Source organism: Bidens hawaiensis, unplaced genomic scaffold (genome assembly GCF_021521415.1).
Source record: "Bidens hawaiensis isolate Kalapana, Puna unplaced genomic scaffold, B.hawaiensis_p1.1 tig00011129_1, whole genome shotgun sequence".
In the NCBI taxonomy this organism is placed as follows: Eukaryota; Viridiplantae; Streptophyta; class Magnoliopsida; order Asterales; family Asteraceae; genus Bidens; species Bidens hawaiensis.
Window position 1 is genome coordinate 22,938 of NW_027504989.1, and position 12,932 is coordinate 35,869.

Consider the following 12,932-nt stretch of genomic DNA (forward strand, 5'->3'; position numbering starts at 1 on the left):
ATATTAATTATCATTTAGTTTACATCTTTCCTCCTCGGACTGAATCAAAATACAATTTGGCTCCCTGCACTTATGCTGATATCCTTTAATGCCCTATATTATCATCAAATGTTCAATGTAGATGATCATTTCAAACTTCAAAGAATTGTTTTATGATGTCCGAATCGGGACAAATGGATCCAACAGGTTAAATTATATATGTTTTAAATAGAAAAAAAAAAAAAGCGCCTACTAAAATCCACTGACAATTTTGTGAGACTAGCGTGCACCACTTTGATGGTGTTGAACTTTGATGGAGATAAAACACCAGATTCACTTGGCCAACGGGCCATCAGCCCAGCAGGTTTATATACGCGTATTAATATAGCTTACATTTGTGTAACATACATTTTAAAAGGTTAGCCTATCAATTGTTAAATGAGTTTATTTAGATAAATAGAACATATTTGTAATGGAACAACCCGAGCTGAACCAGCCCATTTTAACATGGTTTTTAACCTACCAAACATAAAACAATCCAAATAACTCGTAGTACAAAGCTCACTCAAAATTGGGTTGGTTTGTAAACGAGTCAAGACGTCAACTTGTGGCTCGCTTGAATTAAACACAACTTTTAACATTTTATAGCCCAAATAAAATAACTCAAATCTTTTATGCCGAGGCTCGTGCACAGCCCTAGCCCAACATAACCGATCACATTAATGTATAATTACAACAATCATGTTAACTGGGGATACAAATACATTATTCAGGTTATTATCATATTGTAAGAGCTTTATTATTATGTCTGTAGTATATGAAATGAACTTACTAGTAAACAAAGTTATAAAATTATTACTGATTACCAACAATTGGACTATCGCGGCCTTTTTTGACATCATCCCATCCTCTGACCCATGGCTGCCCGGGTGTGGCTCGTGTCTGTTGAGAAGCAAAGTTGTCAAGGTTGTACATTACCTTGCTACGCACCTCCGTGAATACCTAATTATAGGGTATAATATTAATAAGAGCGAAAACAAGCGCATTATTGATTAATGATTATTCATGTTTTGTGAATGTGTAACTCACTGGGTTTGTGTTGATTGGTTCGGGCGGTTGCTCCTGCCCGGTTAACCATTTCCATAAATCTGGATTTTCCTGCAGGTATCAGACTAATATGAATATATTTAGGTAAAGTTTGGTATCACATTTTGGAAGTGATTGTGTGATATGAAATAATCAGACTCATGCTATCAGTTGTAACAAAAGTTTATTAGCAATTATGCAATAAGAAAATATATATGCATGAACTGTTCAACTGTGTATAGATAGGGCTGTAAACGAACTGAACGTTCAGCCAGTTCGTAAACTGTTCGGCGGGAAGTTCGTTTATGTTTGTTCGTTTTCTAAATGAACGAACACAAACAAGAAATTGTATTTGTTAAGTTAAACGAACGAACCTGAACAAATGTTACGTTCGTTTATTTGTGTTCGTGAACATTTGGTAATGTGTTCATGTATGTTCGTTTACATCATCTGTCTATGTTCGTTAGTTAAATGATTGTTTATATTTTTATAATATTTTATTTGTAATAACCAACGTAACATTTAAATTTTATAATTTTATTATGTTCAGTTCGTTTCGTTTTTGGTTTATTTTATAAAGTCTTGCTTTAACTAACTACAAATCTAACTAGTGTTTTGTTGACATTATCATAATAAAACCGCCGATTGGGTGATGATTATGTTTATGATCATTATTATCTCAAGTGCTTAACTTTATATTTAAATTATATAAGGTGATTATGTCTAATGTTTTAGATTAAGATTTTGCATTTTTTTCATTGTACATGTTCGTTTGCATTCGTGAACAAGTTTAATGCTAAACAAACGAACACCAACAAAGCTTTGTACGGTTCGGTTTGTTTACAGCCCTAACTGTGTATTAACAAAAGCATAGCATAATATAATAAGAATAATTGCAAAACTTACAAGATTAAGGACATCAACAAGTGCTCTAATCCCTTTCTCATCCAAAGACTCAATGTGATTCTCGACCCAACTTCCCAAAACCAGGTCCAGCTCAAGAAACCCCCTTTGTTTACTCCTATACACCAATCTATATCCAATTCACAAAAACTAGGGTTATGAAACCAGAATTCCTCATTAATCAGGCAACAAAACCTAGGGTTTAAAAGCCAGAACTCATCATAAAAAAAAAAAAAAAAAAAAAAACCTGTTCACTAATCGGCGCTTTCTTTCTTCATCAGCCAGATCAAAATCCAACGACTCGACACCAGGATTCGAAGAACAGAAGCGATTAAACGAACTAACAGACGGCCTGAAAAATGCGTATTAACATCAATACACAATCGTAATCAAGCTAAACACTAATCACAGATACTAAATCCATAACTTTCACTCACCTGTAAAGTGATTGATACCGGACGATTGGTGCGACGGCGTGCAGACGAGACGGAGCTGCTGGTGAATTGATGAAGCGATAAATGGATGATAACAAATTCCTTCGTAAACTCGCCATGATTTGGTTTGTTTTTGTGTGAGTTGATGAATTAGGGTTTGGTTTGTTTTTGTGTGTGTTTGATTTTAGAGATTCGAGAGGTGGCGTGGCGTGGCGGGGCGGTTGTTTTGTGAATAGTCGTAATGCACCGTGGCGATATTGTGGCCGCTTGGATACACAATGTACAAGTTGTTAATGAGTTGAGGGTGTAATCGATATGCAGATATTGGTTACTTGTACGTTGTGCAATTAAATTACATCAAATGCACTTTTCACAATTTTTATTAAAAACATCATTATAAAATACTACAGTATAAACCAATGAAGGTCATTAAGAATCATGTTGAATGAGGGCGTGGTGTTCCATTCTCATGCAAATGCATGATGCAACTATACCGCATTGCCTTATACGTTTGTAAAACACCATGTCCATCTATATGTTCGTATGATGTATAGCATTATCGGTAGCACTAGATACACTCCTAAACATGTGTAACCGTATTTGTACGCCCATATACCATCCACATACATAAATAATTCAAATGACATTCATAGGAAGGGTTACGGCAATCATATAAACTATATACGGGCTAAACACCTATTTCATACTTTAATGATTAAATTAACAAAACGTTTATGAAACCTAAATATTGTAACTGTCATTAATTAATTTTTTTATTGTAGGTGGAACTTTTATAAATAATATACCAACTGATTCATTTTTCATTTATACAAGTTGTCACATTAATCTTTGTTTGACTCAAAAATTGAACTTGTTGACTGAAATGAGTTCAAGTTAAAGCTGGGACTGGAATAACCTTGCCATCTTTTCTTGTAACGGGGAGATCAAACTATTTGTAATAGAATGGAAGTTGGATAATAATTTGAGTATTTTACATAAATCGACATAAATTTGGCCAACTCTAAAGAAATAAAAATTTTGACAACAAATTCAGGCAAATATGTTTCAACATTTTACATGTAACTAATTTAACACAAAGAGCGTCTTACATAAACTAATTTACTTTCAAAAGTTTATCTCGCGCCTCTCAGCAAAGAACATACCACTAACAGATTGGCCCGATAGCAAGGCAAGCCACACGGGTGTATCAGCAGCCACCTCAGGTGAAGTCAGCCCGGCCCAGCCCGTCATAGCAGTTTTGACCCAACCCGGGCAGCAACAATTAATATAAATCTTCTGACCTTCGGCCCGTTCTGAAAGTACCCAGGCCATAAGCCTTGTATACGCGTTGACTGCGAGCTTTGACAATGAATAATCATTATTATTTTGAGGCCATCCTCCGTTAACCCAACTCCCATCTTTGACTTGTTCTAGAAACTTCTTTATAGTGGAGTCAAGTAGATCCTCTGATAGTGTTCCAACATCTTCTAATTGTTGTCTCAAATCCACATAAGCAATCCTCTGAAATTGAATTTTAAAAAAAGTTAAATGAGCCCATTATATATAGGGTGAGATCAAATACATGTCACATGCGGATGAAACAAAGCAAAGAGAAAAAATGCCTGGTTGCAATATCGTAATAACTCTAAATAGAGTAATTACACAAGAATATACAAGTAGAGTAATAATAATCACGCAAACATGTAAAGTGATTGATTATAATTACTACTTCAATTTGTTGTAGAGTAGTTATTATTACTCTACAACAAAATACTTCACACCGTAAATGCTATTTGTATATGATCCTAAGACTATATGTTTATAATGCTTTTCTAGTTACTATGACATATATTTAAAAGAAAGAGTTAAGTGCCATTTTGGTACCTGTGGTTTGACCAACTACGCAACTTTAGTACCTATTTTTTATTTTGTGCAAATGGCTACCTAAGTTTCAAAAAACCTGCAATTTTAGTACTTTTTTCTAACTCCGTTTATTTTATCCGTTAAGTCAGGGGTATTTACGTAATTACATTATTTAAATGAGGGGTAATTTGTCAGTTTTAATTTCTTTCTTTTCTTTTAATCACACCCCCTTTCATTATCATAAAATCCAACAACCCAATTCACTGCTCCAATTCCCCCAATCTGTAAAACCCTAACCAAAATTCCATCATATCTTTCACATCTTAATTAATTTCCCCCCAAAACTTGAGTTCATCGGCACACCACCATATCACCCACAATCTTTCACATCTTCTAACAATTAACTGCTTCATTCCCCCAATCTGCAAAACCCTAACCAAAATTCCCCAGATTTCTCAAAATAGGCGGTGAATTGGGATGGTAAGAGCGTGTGTAGAGCCATCAAAACCATCAGCATTGCTGCCGTCATCAGTGGTGACGAAATCGACATCTTACCAAAATGGTGAAAGACGAACACGATTTCAGGATCTACGGTTATTCTCTAGCGAACGGTAATGGAATCTGGAAATACATAGGAGGTCACGAGTTCATGAGGGTTCGCCGGATTCTTCCTCCGAAAGAAAAGTCATTGATCAGTTTACGTGTTCGACAGAAGAAGACTCGAAGACGGGTGGGATTTCTTCAGCGAGGCTTGCCACGGATTGCTCCGATGGATCTATCTTCGACAAGGAGAATTTAGTTTGAAGAAGAAATTAATAAGCCGTGTCGCCGTCGTACTCCGTTTGATGTTTGCCGGAGATGAATATGATTGAGAATGAAAGATTCCAGATGATTTTGTGTATTTTCTCTCTTTCTTTTTTTAATCCTAAACGGATTTTTCATCTATTTAATAATTATGTGAAGTTGGGAAGTGTAATTAAAAAAAGAAAAAAATAAAGAAAATAACGATATTACCAAATTACCCCTGACTTAACGGATAAAATAAACGGAGTTAGAAAAAAGTACTAAAATTGCAAGTTTTTCGAAACGTACCCATTTGCACAAAATAAAGAATATGTACTAAAGTTGCGTAGTTGGTCAAACCACAGGTACTAAAATGGCACTTAACTCTAAATGAAAAGATAAAGATCATACATACGTTTCTCCTGCCATTAAGTCTTCCCAATCGTGAGCTCACCATAACAATACGTGCACCTTCTATAGAGGATCGCATCAGCGGGATCACAACTTTAAGCATATTTTTAGTGCCAAAATAGTTTGTGTTTATAACCTTTTCAGCACACTCAACAGAATTTTCTGATCCAGTATTATAACTTATTCCTGCATTATTTACCTATACAAATTTGCATAGTTAGTGCTTTACACAAAAAACTTAATTCTAGAATTTACAAAGGGTAGTATTATCATTTTACCAGAATATCAATACCACCAAACTTGTCCTTTATCCAAGCACAAAACAAATCAATAGATTCATGGTCTACAATATCAAGTTGATGAAAGACAACTTTCAAGCCTTGTTCTGTTAAGCTTTTAGTTGCTTCTTTACCTGCAACCGTGTCTCGTGACGTAAGAATAACTGTCAATCCATGCGATGCGAGCTGACGTGTAATCTCGAACCCGATTCCCCTATTGCCGCCTGTCACCACAGCTATTGTTTCTGCAGACCACCACCTAGAAGTTTCAACCATAAAATTGATAGCACAAAAAAGGTTTTACTAATAAACAAAAAGAATACAAAATTTCCTAGTTTAGATTAGGGGCGTAAACGAGCTAAGCGCAAGCCGCTCATGTACTGCTCGAGATCGGCTTGCTAAAAGCTCGAATCGAGCCATAATTAAACATGCCCAAGCCTAAAAAGAAGCTTGTTTAAAAATTGAGCCCATGCCCGAGCTTCACTTATCGAGCTCTAAGAGCCTAAGCAGGCATTTTATTTATATAATTTTGGCTTATCTATATATTTTATAATATTTAATTAATATATGTAACTAAACAATATATTTTATGTAATATATGAAAATTATAATTAACATGCATAATTATATATAAATAAATAAAAACAAATTAATAAATGAGAAACTCGCAAAGCGGAGGTCGAGTTTTATAAATAGAGCTCAAAATGAGCCGAGCTCAAGCCTATAGAAGCTCGGGCTTTACTCCCCTAGCTTAGATGGGAAGGTCAATCAAATTAAAAGTAATCGAATACAATTGAATGTAAAATCAAACATAGTAAACTATACCTCATAAAATTCATAATAATAAATATAATAGAGTCATTATAATATAATATTGTAATTGTATAATAAGAGCATACCTACCTCTGGTGATCGGAATAAGGAATGGAGCGGAGTCGAGAGATGTCTTGGTGACGTTTCTCTCTACGCTCCTTGGCTCTCTCCTTTTTATTCATACGTTTTCCGCTAGCATCCATCTCTTGATCGAATCGAATTGAATTGGATCAATACTCTGTTTTTCCGGTAAGTTCCGATTCTCTCAGATCGCCGGTACGGCGGCGTTAGTTTTCTGGTGACGTTTAGGGCTTTTCTGTTAAACCCTATAGGATTTTAAGTTACTTAATTACAAGTCCTTATAGATTTGTTAATTATAAATTATGTGATTTAAATTTTGTTTTCTGATACGGCAACCGAAACTCCAAATATGTTCAACCAACGTTGTCCAATCCGGATAAATGGCGTCGACTAAATAATATTCGTATTCGTAGTTGACACCATTAGTGGAAAATGAGGTGTCGGGTCCAACCCCGTTTACGAGACGGTCGAAAAGAGGAGACACATTTATCACAGCTATATCATTGTTTACACCGGGCATCACAAAGAACGCATGTCATATCCAAAGATCAAATGATGCAGCAGCCTCAAGGATAAATGTTGGTCCATCATGATCACCCCGCTGATATTGACCTTGCCAAGCAACGGGGCAAGCTTCCTAAGCCAAATGTGTGCAATCAAGACTACCAAGCATCCCAGAAAAACCGTACCTCTGTTCATGCACCTCGTATATTTTTTGTATGTCGGTTTGAGTCGGTTTCCTCAAATATTTTTTATGATATAGTTGAGGAATACCTAATATTAAATTTTTAAGGTCAGTTTATTAACTTTGCATTTAAAATGAGAGGATTTATAAGTACATATTAAAAAATGAAAATACTCACATTCGCAGAACGTGTGAAGGGCTTCACGAGCCATTGTCTCCGAATTTTGTAAATACTTTTGGAAAAAAGCATAATCGCGTTCTAAATCACCAACAATTCATAAAAAAAGTTGGCGACTCAGCCGAAAACGCCGTCGGAATTGTTCCGCATCAAAAGTCGCGTCCGTCGAAAAATAATCTTGCATCAACCATTCATGAGCGCCGACACGATCCCATTGTCGATGAGGACGTCTTGTTTGCGGTTGTGAGCTTTTGCAATGCTCGACTAAGACTCATGCATCATCTAGAATAACACTAAATGTAGGTTCCCAGCCGGATCTACACGAGATATCGCGTTCTACGTAGGTGCGGAATCCCTACGTAAGACGTTACGAGCGTAGAAGACAAAACGATTAAACACGTTACAATAAACACAAACATGTTATATTGCAACCGTAAACACGTGATACAAAGATCACCAAATACAGACTCTCTCTAACTCGTTCTCTGAATAATGAACTGAATTCGTTAGCCTCTCTTTTTAATCCGTAACCTAAACAGCTTATATAGACACGACAACTTCGCCTGGCATGTTCAGGCGAAGTTGTCCCTAACTTCGCTTGTCTAACAAGTTCGCCCATATCAGCGAACTTGTTAGCAACTTCGCTTACATACAAAACATAAATCTAACTAACACGATTACAGACACTTGACACTGAACTACTGACATCTTGCACCAACAGACTCCCCCTTGGCAGTAGCTTCAACTCTTTATCTTCAAACACGTGTCTTGTAATCTTCAACGACCTTGCATCTTCATCTTCAAGCATGAACTCCTTCGCGTACACAAACTGATACAATTCTTTGATATTTCTTCGCTTCGTCTTTCCAAGCAGGAATATAAAAGATTTTCTTCTCATTCAGCACCTGCAGATCAGCTTGCGACAAGTTCACTAGATGCATCGGATCATAAACTCTTAGCAGCTCTTGTTCATCTTCGTCTTCCATCACTGCTTCAGCTGTTTCACAATCAACATACCACCACTTTAGATCTTTGAGCACATCCTTTGGCATCTGTTTCATCGGCACTTCTTTAAGGCACCGGATCAGCTTATACTTCATAATCATCCAAGGTTTACCATCTGCTCTCAATCCACGATCTTTGTCTTCGATAAGTTTTCCCTTTTGTGGTTTCAACAGCTAAAACTTCTTCTCTTTTATACTTTCCTTCCAAACAATCTTCCCAATAACTTTAGCCATATTATCATCACTTCGGTTTATCAATCCCAATCTGGCTAAGTCTTTCACTTCACATTCTGGCAGTGTATTCAACGATCTTAAAAGTCTTTTGAAGTACTGAACACCATCATACCTCTTAATAACAAAGAGCCTCAACTGCTCATCGTATATCCAGCAAATAATCCCTTTTCTCGATTCAGCATAGCCTCTAATGTTGTAAGTCTTCTTAAACATAGTAGGGACCGCCGGTTTCTTCGTTTTGACGAACCACTGACCGTAGCCTTCTTTCCATCTAGGCTGCTCTTCCCATTCCGTCTCATCACTTCCAATCTGTTGACTCATATCTACCTTATCTACTTCTGGTATCTCATGCTCCACATTCTCCTCTACTATCTCTCCCTCTTCAATCTCATTATCAATAACTATCTCTTCACCAATCTTCTCTATCTCATCACTCGGTAGTACATCATCATCACCAACCAACTCATCATCCATCTCCTCTACGTCCACTACCACCACATCATCATCACCAGCTGCAGTTGTCGACTCCCCCTGAGTTGTGGAAGTTCCAAGAGCTTGATCAGTTCTTGGCAACTCACCACCTGCATCTTTCGACGCATTGGGATCATCGTCTCTATCATTTCGTCTCTTGGTCCTCAACTCATCGCCTTTACAGCTCGTCTCCCCCTGAGATGCCAAGAACTCCTTCAGAGCATCTATGATTTTTCCATGTTCTACCAGCAGGGACGACTGCATCTGATTCTCTGCAACTAGGCGTTGAATAGCCTTGGTCTGGATAAGATTTATCCTTGATTGTTCTGCCACGACCCGTTCAAGTGTTGCTATTCGTTCAGAGTCTGATAAGGTTGCATCGAAATCGAACCTCATATGTGATATATCTTGAGTGTACTGAGGAGGGATTTCCGATGTCACCGGGACCTCAGAAGTAGAAATAGACGTAACCGCAGGTGGTATTGTCACCGATAACCCTGCAGTGGCCACAACAGTCGACTCAATAAAGCGTGCCACGACCTCTGTTGGAGTAAGAGTTAGAGGCGGCAACGGGACAATCGCAGGAGCCGATAGTTGGAAAGTAGTGTGTGGGAGGCCAAATGTAGATGAGGTAGCCATCACGGGAACATCCGTAGCTCTTGGCCTTGTAACCTGTAATGTTGAGGGAACCATTGTCATACTGGATGGTGCGGGTGGGGTGAAACGTACCACCCTCGAGCTCTCACCAGCTCCAGAACCTGCACCTATCCGTTCCATTCTTGATCTGCGTATTAACTGTTGTACCTCTTCCTCATAGTCTGACTCGCTGTCATCATCAGTTCTCTTTCTCTTCCCATGTAGTCTTTCTCGAGTTACCATAATCATTCTTGCCTCATCAGAACCAGCCACCGTAGCAGCTGTCCTAGTAACATTCACTGTCGACACCCTCTCAACCGAGACTTGCACATACTCTCCAGGGTCCACCCGTTCCATATCAAAGTAGCCTTGACCTCCAAACTCAGCATCAAGGTCCACGTTTTCCTCCGGTGACACAACAGGTGCAGCAGGTATAACTTGAGGTGCTCCTGCCTGTTGTGGTGCCGGGTCCCGAAACTCGTCCCCACGAGCAGGCACATACCCTGGGTTGATTAAGTACCCAAACAGTGGAGTATGGCGAGGACGGAGCTCAGGTTTGCTCCTCGCACTCGAAGATCTACATTGGGCGAAGATCCGTTTATTCACACTTTCAATGTATCTGATCGGACGGCGCTGAGGTAGCGTTGGAGCAACATGATTCAAGATCATTTATAGGAATCTTGGATACATGATGAATCTCTCACGCGCCATCGCCCTTCTCTGACGATCAATCTCATAGAAGACCATCTGACTAAAGCTGTATCGCTTGTTGTAAGTCAGAGCAGTCATCGCCGACTGCATGGTCGCGCCCATGCCATCAGTTCCAGCCTTTCTCCCTGACATGCATACTATCATGACATGCATGAGAAAGCGCCACTGGTCAAGCAAAAACCCTTTCCTTCTCTGCGTATCCCCCAAGGGACGAGAGTATCCCATCCTCAAAAACGCTCCATCACGGAAAGAAGCCACAAACTCTGTCGGGTCATCCCTTGTCTCATTTCCAAACCGTAAAGCCGCCCGGATTTGTTCAGAAGAGAACTGAACAATCTGATTGTTGACTGTTGCGCGCATCACCGGGGGCTCGACTCTATAGTCATATTCCACGGTCTGCCAAAAATCCTCAATGTTGGGCAAGGATATCGGCAGTGTTGTAGTGATCGCGTGGAATATACGCGAGTGTAACAGAAACGTGATGATTTCGCGGAAATCATCAACTCCGCTCGCCTCCGGGTCTAATGTTATATACATGTTGTGACCCGGGAAGAACTGTCTTTGGTTATCACCTCCGTCATCACCGCCTGCACCACCTGCTCCAGCTACAGCAGCCATATCTGCAACAAACAGGCTAAGTTATATAAAAGTCAAAGCAAATCACAAGTTCGCCTGTTAACATGAGCGAAGTTGTGATCTATTCTGTACAGGCGAAGTTAAAGGTGGGGTGAAGTTGGGAAACCACTTCGCTTCAACTTGAACTTCGTCTGTTAACTGTCAAGTAAAAAGGTCCAGGCGAAGTTAATGAGAACTTCGCCTAACCACAACATCGCCTCATAAACTGTTTCAAAAACTATTATCAGGCGAAGTTAAACCTCAGGCGAAGTTACGGTTAACTTCACCTAAACTATAACTTCGCCGAATATGAAACGACGACAGTTAAGGCTGTTCAATCGAATCGATTTGGACAATTTTGAAGATTTCGGCCAGTTAACACAAGTTTTTGAGTCGATTTGGACGATTAATATGTTTACTATCACGTGAAAGTAAGTTTGAAAATCGGGTGTTAAGGTTCGAAAGACGAGGTCGATAATCGAGTCGAAACGACCGATGATTAACCTAAAAAACAATGATTATATGAAACTATAAACCCTACAGACCTTTAATCGACAATGAAATCGAGAAAGAATGAACACAGATGATTGAGATTGATAATACGATAAGTTCGCTTAGGTTTCGGAGGATAAGTTCGCTGAGGTTTTTGAAATAATGAACAGGTTTGACCTAAAAACTTCTTTATATAGGGTCACAGATGTACCGGCGAAGTTATGGATAACTTCGCCTATTGCAGGCGAAGTTATACACAACTTCGCTGATATTAAAATTTTTCAAAACAACCCCATACTTTGAACAATTTGCAATTAAGTTTTAAAACATCCTTTAAAAAGATAAATGATACGATCAAGACCAAGTAACCAGGTATAAAATCAAACAACTACAAAAGTAACGAAAATTTGAAAAATTAAAGTACACGGGATCAAATTTCAGTCTCGACAGGGACTACCATGTTTTAGAAAAGATCCGAACAGGAATCATACTTATTACGTGACTGTCACACAGATCCGTGTTTAGCTGTATTATGACATAAAGAAACAGGTTGTAAGCAGGTAAATGACTTAGAATGGTTTTCATTGTTTCTGTGATACGGGTTAGGTTCAATTAAGCTCAAAACTTAAGTGGGCAACAACTCAGAGATTATGATGCCTCCTATCTATTCTCAAAGCGTATTTGGCTTTCCCCAAGTCACCCCGAGTTGACCTCGACCCGTAGTGTCTGATTAACTAGTAAGTACTCTTCGATCTCTAGTCTCTTCTTCCCGTACTCTTTGTTGCATCTTGATTAACTAGTAAGTACTCTAGAATGTCTCAATAACTCACATTTTTTTTTTCTTTAAACTTCAAAGAGGTAAACAACTGCAAGTCCCGAATCTGGATCACTGCAGTGTCTTGACACGCTATAATCACGGGAATCAGAACACTCACGGGCTCGTGTATGACTGGGTAATCGCTTTTCTGCCTATCATACGGAAAGATATATATGAAGACATGCAAAACTCTTAAGGAGTTTCCACGTAACATCGAGTAGATTTAGTTAGTATCACTTCTACTTTTACGCACCATAAAAAACTACCATGACATACAATGACTGTTCCAAAGTCTTTTAGGTCTAATAACTTCACTAGTTAAGAACACAGAATCAGTATATCTATCACTTTCCAGGGTTGGATCAATTTTCTGTTAAACATAGCAAAGGTACTTCTTACGAAGTAGTAGACTTGAAAAATAATTTCATCTCCCCGAAAGAAAAGAAAAAAATTTTTAA

The 12,932-nt window shown here is 38.4% G+C and overlaps 2 protein-coding genes across 2 annotated transcripts; both read right to left on the reverse strand.

Annotated features, from left to right (window-relative positions):
* Window positions 1–477: 477 nt before the first annotated feature.
* LOC143609720 (succinate dehydrogenase assembly factor 2, mitochondrial-like) lies at window positions 478–2,560 on the reverse strand. Its single transcript, XM_077084395.1, has 5 exons — window positions 2,406–2,560; window positions 2,216–2,320; window positions 1,972–2,098; window positions 1,069–1,137; window positions 478–981 (listed from the first exon to the last, which is right to left on the reverse strand). Exons 1-5 carry the CDS (start codon window positions 2,519–2,521, stop codon window positions 835–837), a joined length of 564 nt encoding a protein of 187 aa, XP_076940510.1. The 5' UTR covers window positions 2,522–2,560; the 3' UTR covers window positions 478–834.
* Window positions 2,561–3,453: 893 nt separating this feature from the next.
* On the reverse strand, window positions 3,454–6,821 carry LOC143609721 (uncharacterized). The gene is made up of 4 exons (XM_077084396.1): window positions 6,641–6,821; window positions 5,738–5,996; window positions 5,464–5,658; window positions 3,454–3,923 (listed from the first exon to the last, which is right to left on the reverse strand). The coding sequence occupies exons 1-4, from the start codon at window positions 6,751–6,753 to the stop codon at window positions 3,528–3,530; spliced, it is 963 nt and encodes a 320-aa protein (XP_076940511.1). The 5' UTR covers window positions 6,754–6,821; the 3' UTR covers window positions 3,454–3,527.
* Between the last annotated feature and the right edge of the window lie 6,111 nt (window positions 6,822–12,932).

Excerpts from the sequence above, each read along its gene's own strand:
- LOC143609720 (XM_077084395.1), bottom strand. The coding sequence starts at position 2,521 with ATGGCGAGTTTACGAAGGAATTTGTTATCATCCATTTATCGCTTCATC. Across the intron at positions 2,321-2,405 it reads CGGTATCAATCACTTTACAG|GCCGTCTGTTAGTTCGTTTA; the intron begins GTGAGTGAAAGT and ends CGCATTTTTCAG. Across the intron at positions 2,099-2,215 it reads AAGCGCCGATTAGTGAACAG|ATTGGTGTATAGGAGTAAAC; the intron begins GTTTTTTTTTTT and ends AATTGGATATAG.
- LOC143609721 (XM_077084396.1), bottom strand. The coding sequence starts at position 6,753 with ATGGATGCTAGCGGAAAACGTATGAATAAAAAGGAGAGAGCCAAGGAG. Across the intron at positions 5,659-5,737 it reads TTGGTGGTATTGATATTCTG|GTAAATAATGCAGGAATAAG; the intron begins GTAAAATGATAA and ends AAATTTGTATAG. Across the intron at positions 3,924-5,463 it reads GACTTAATGGCAGGAGAAAC|AGGATTGCTTATGTGGATTT; the intron begins GTATGTATGATC and ends ATTCAATTTCAG.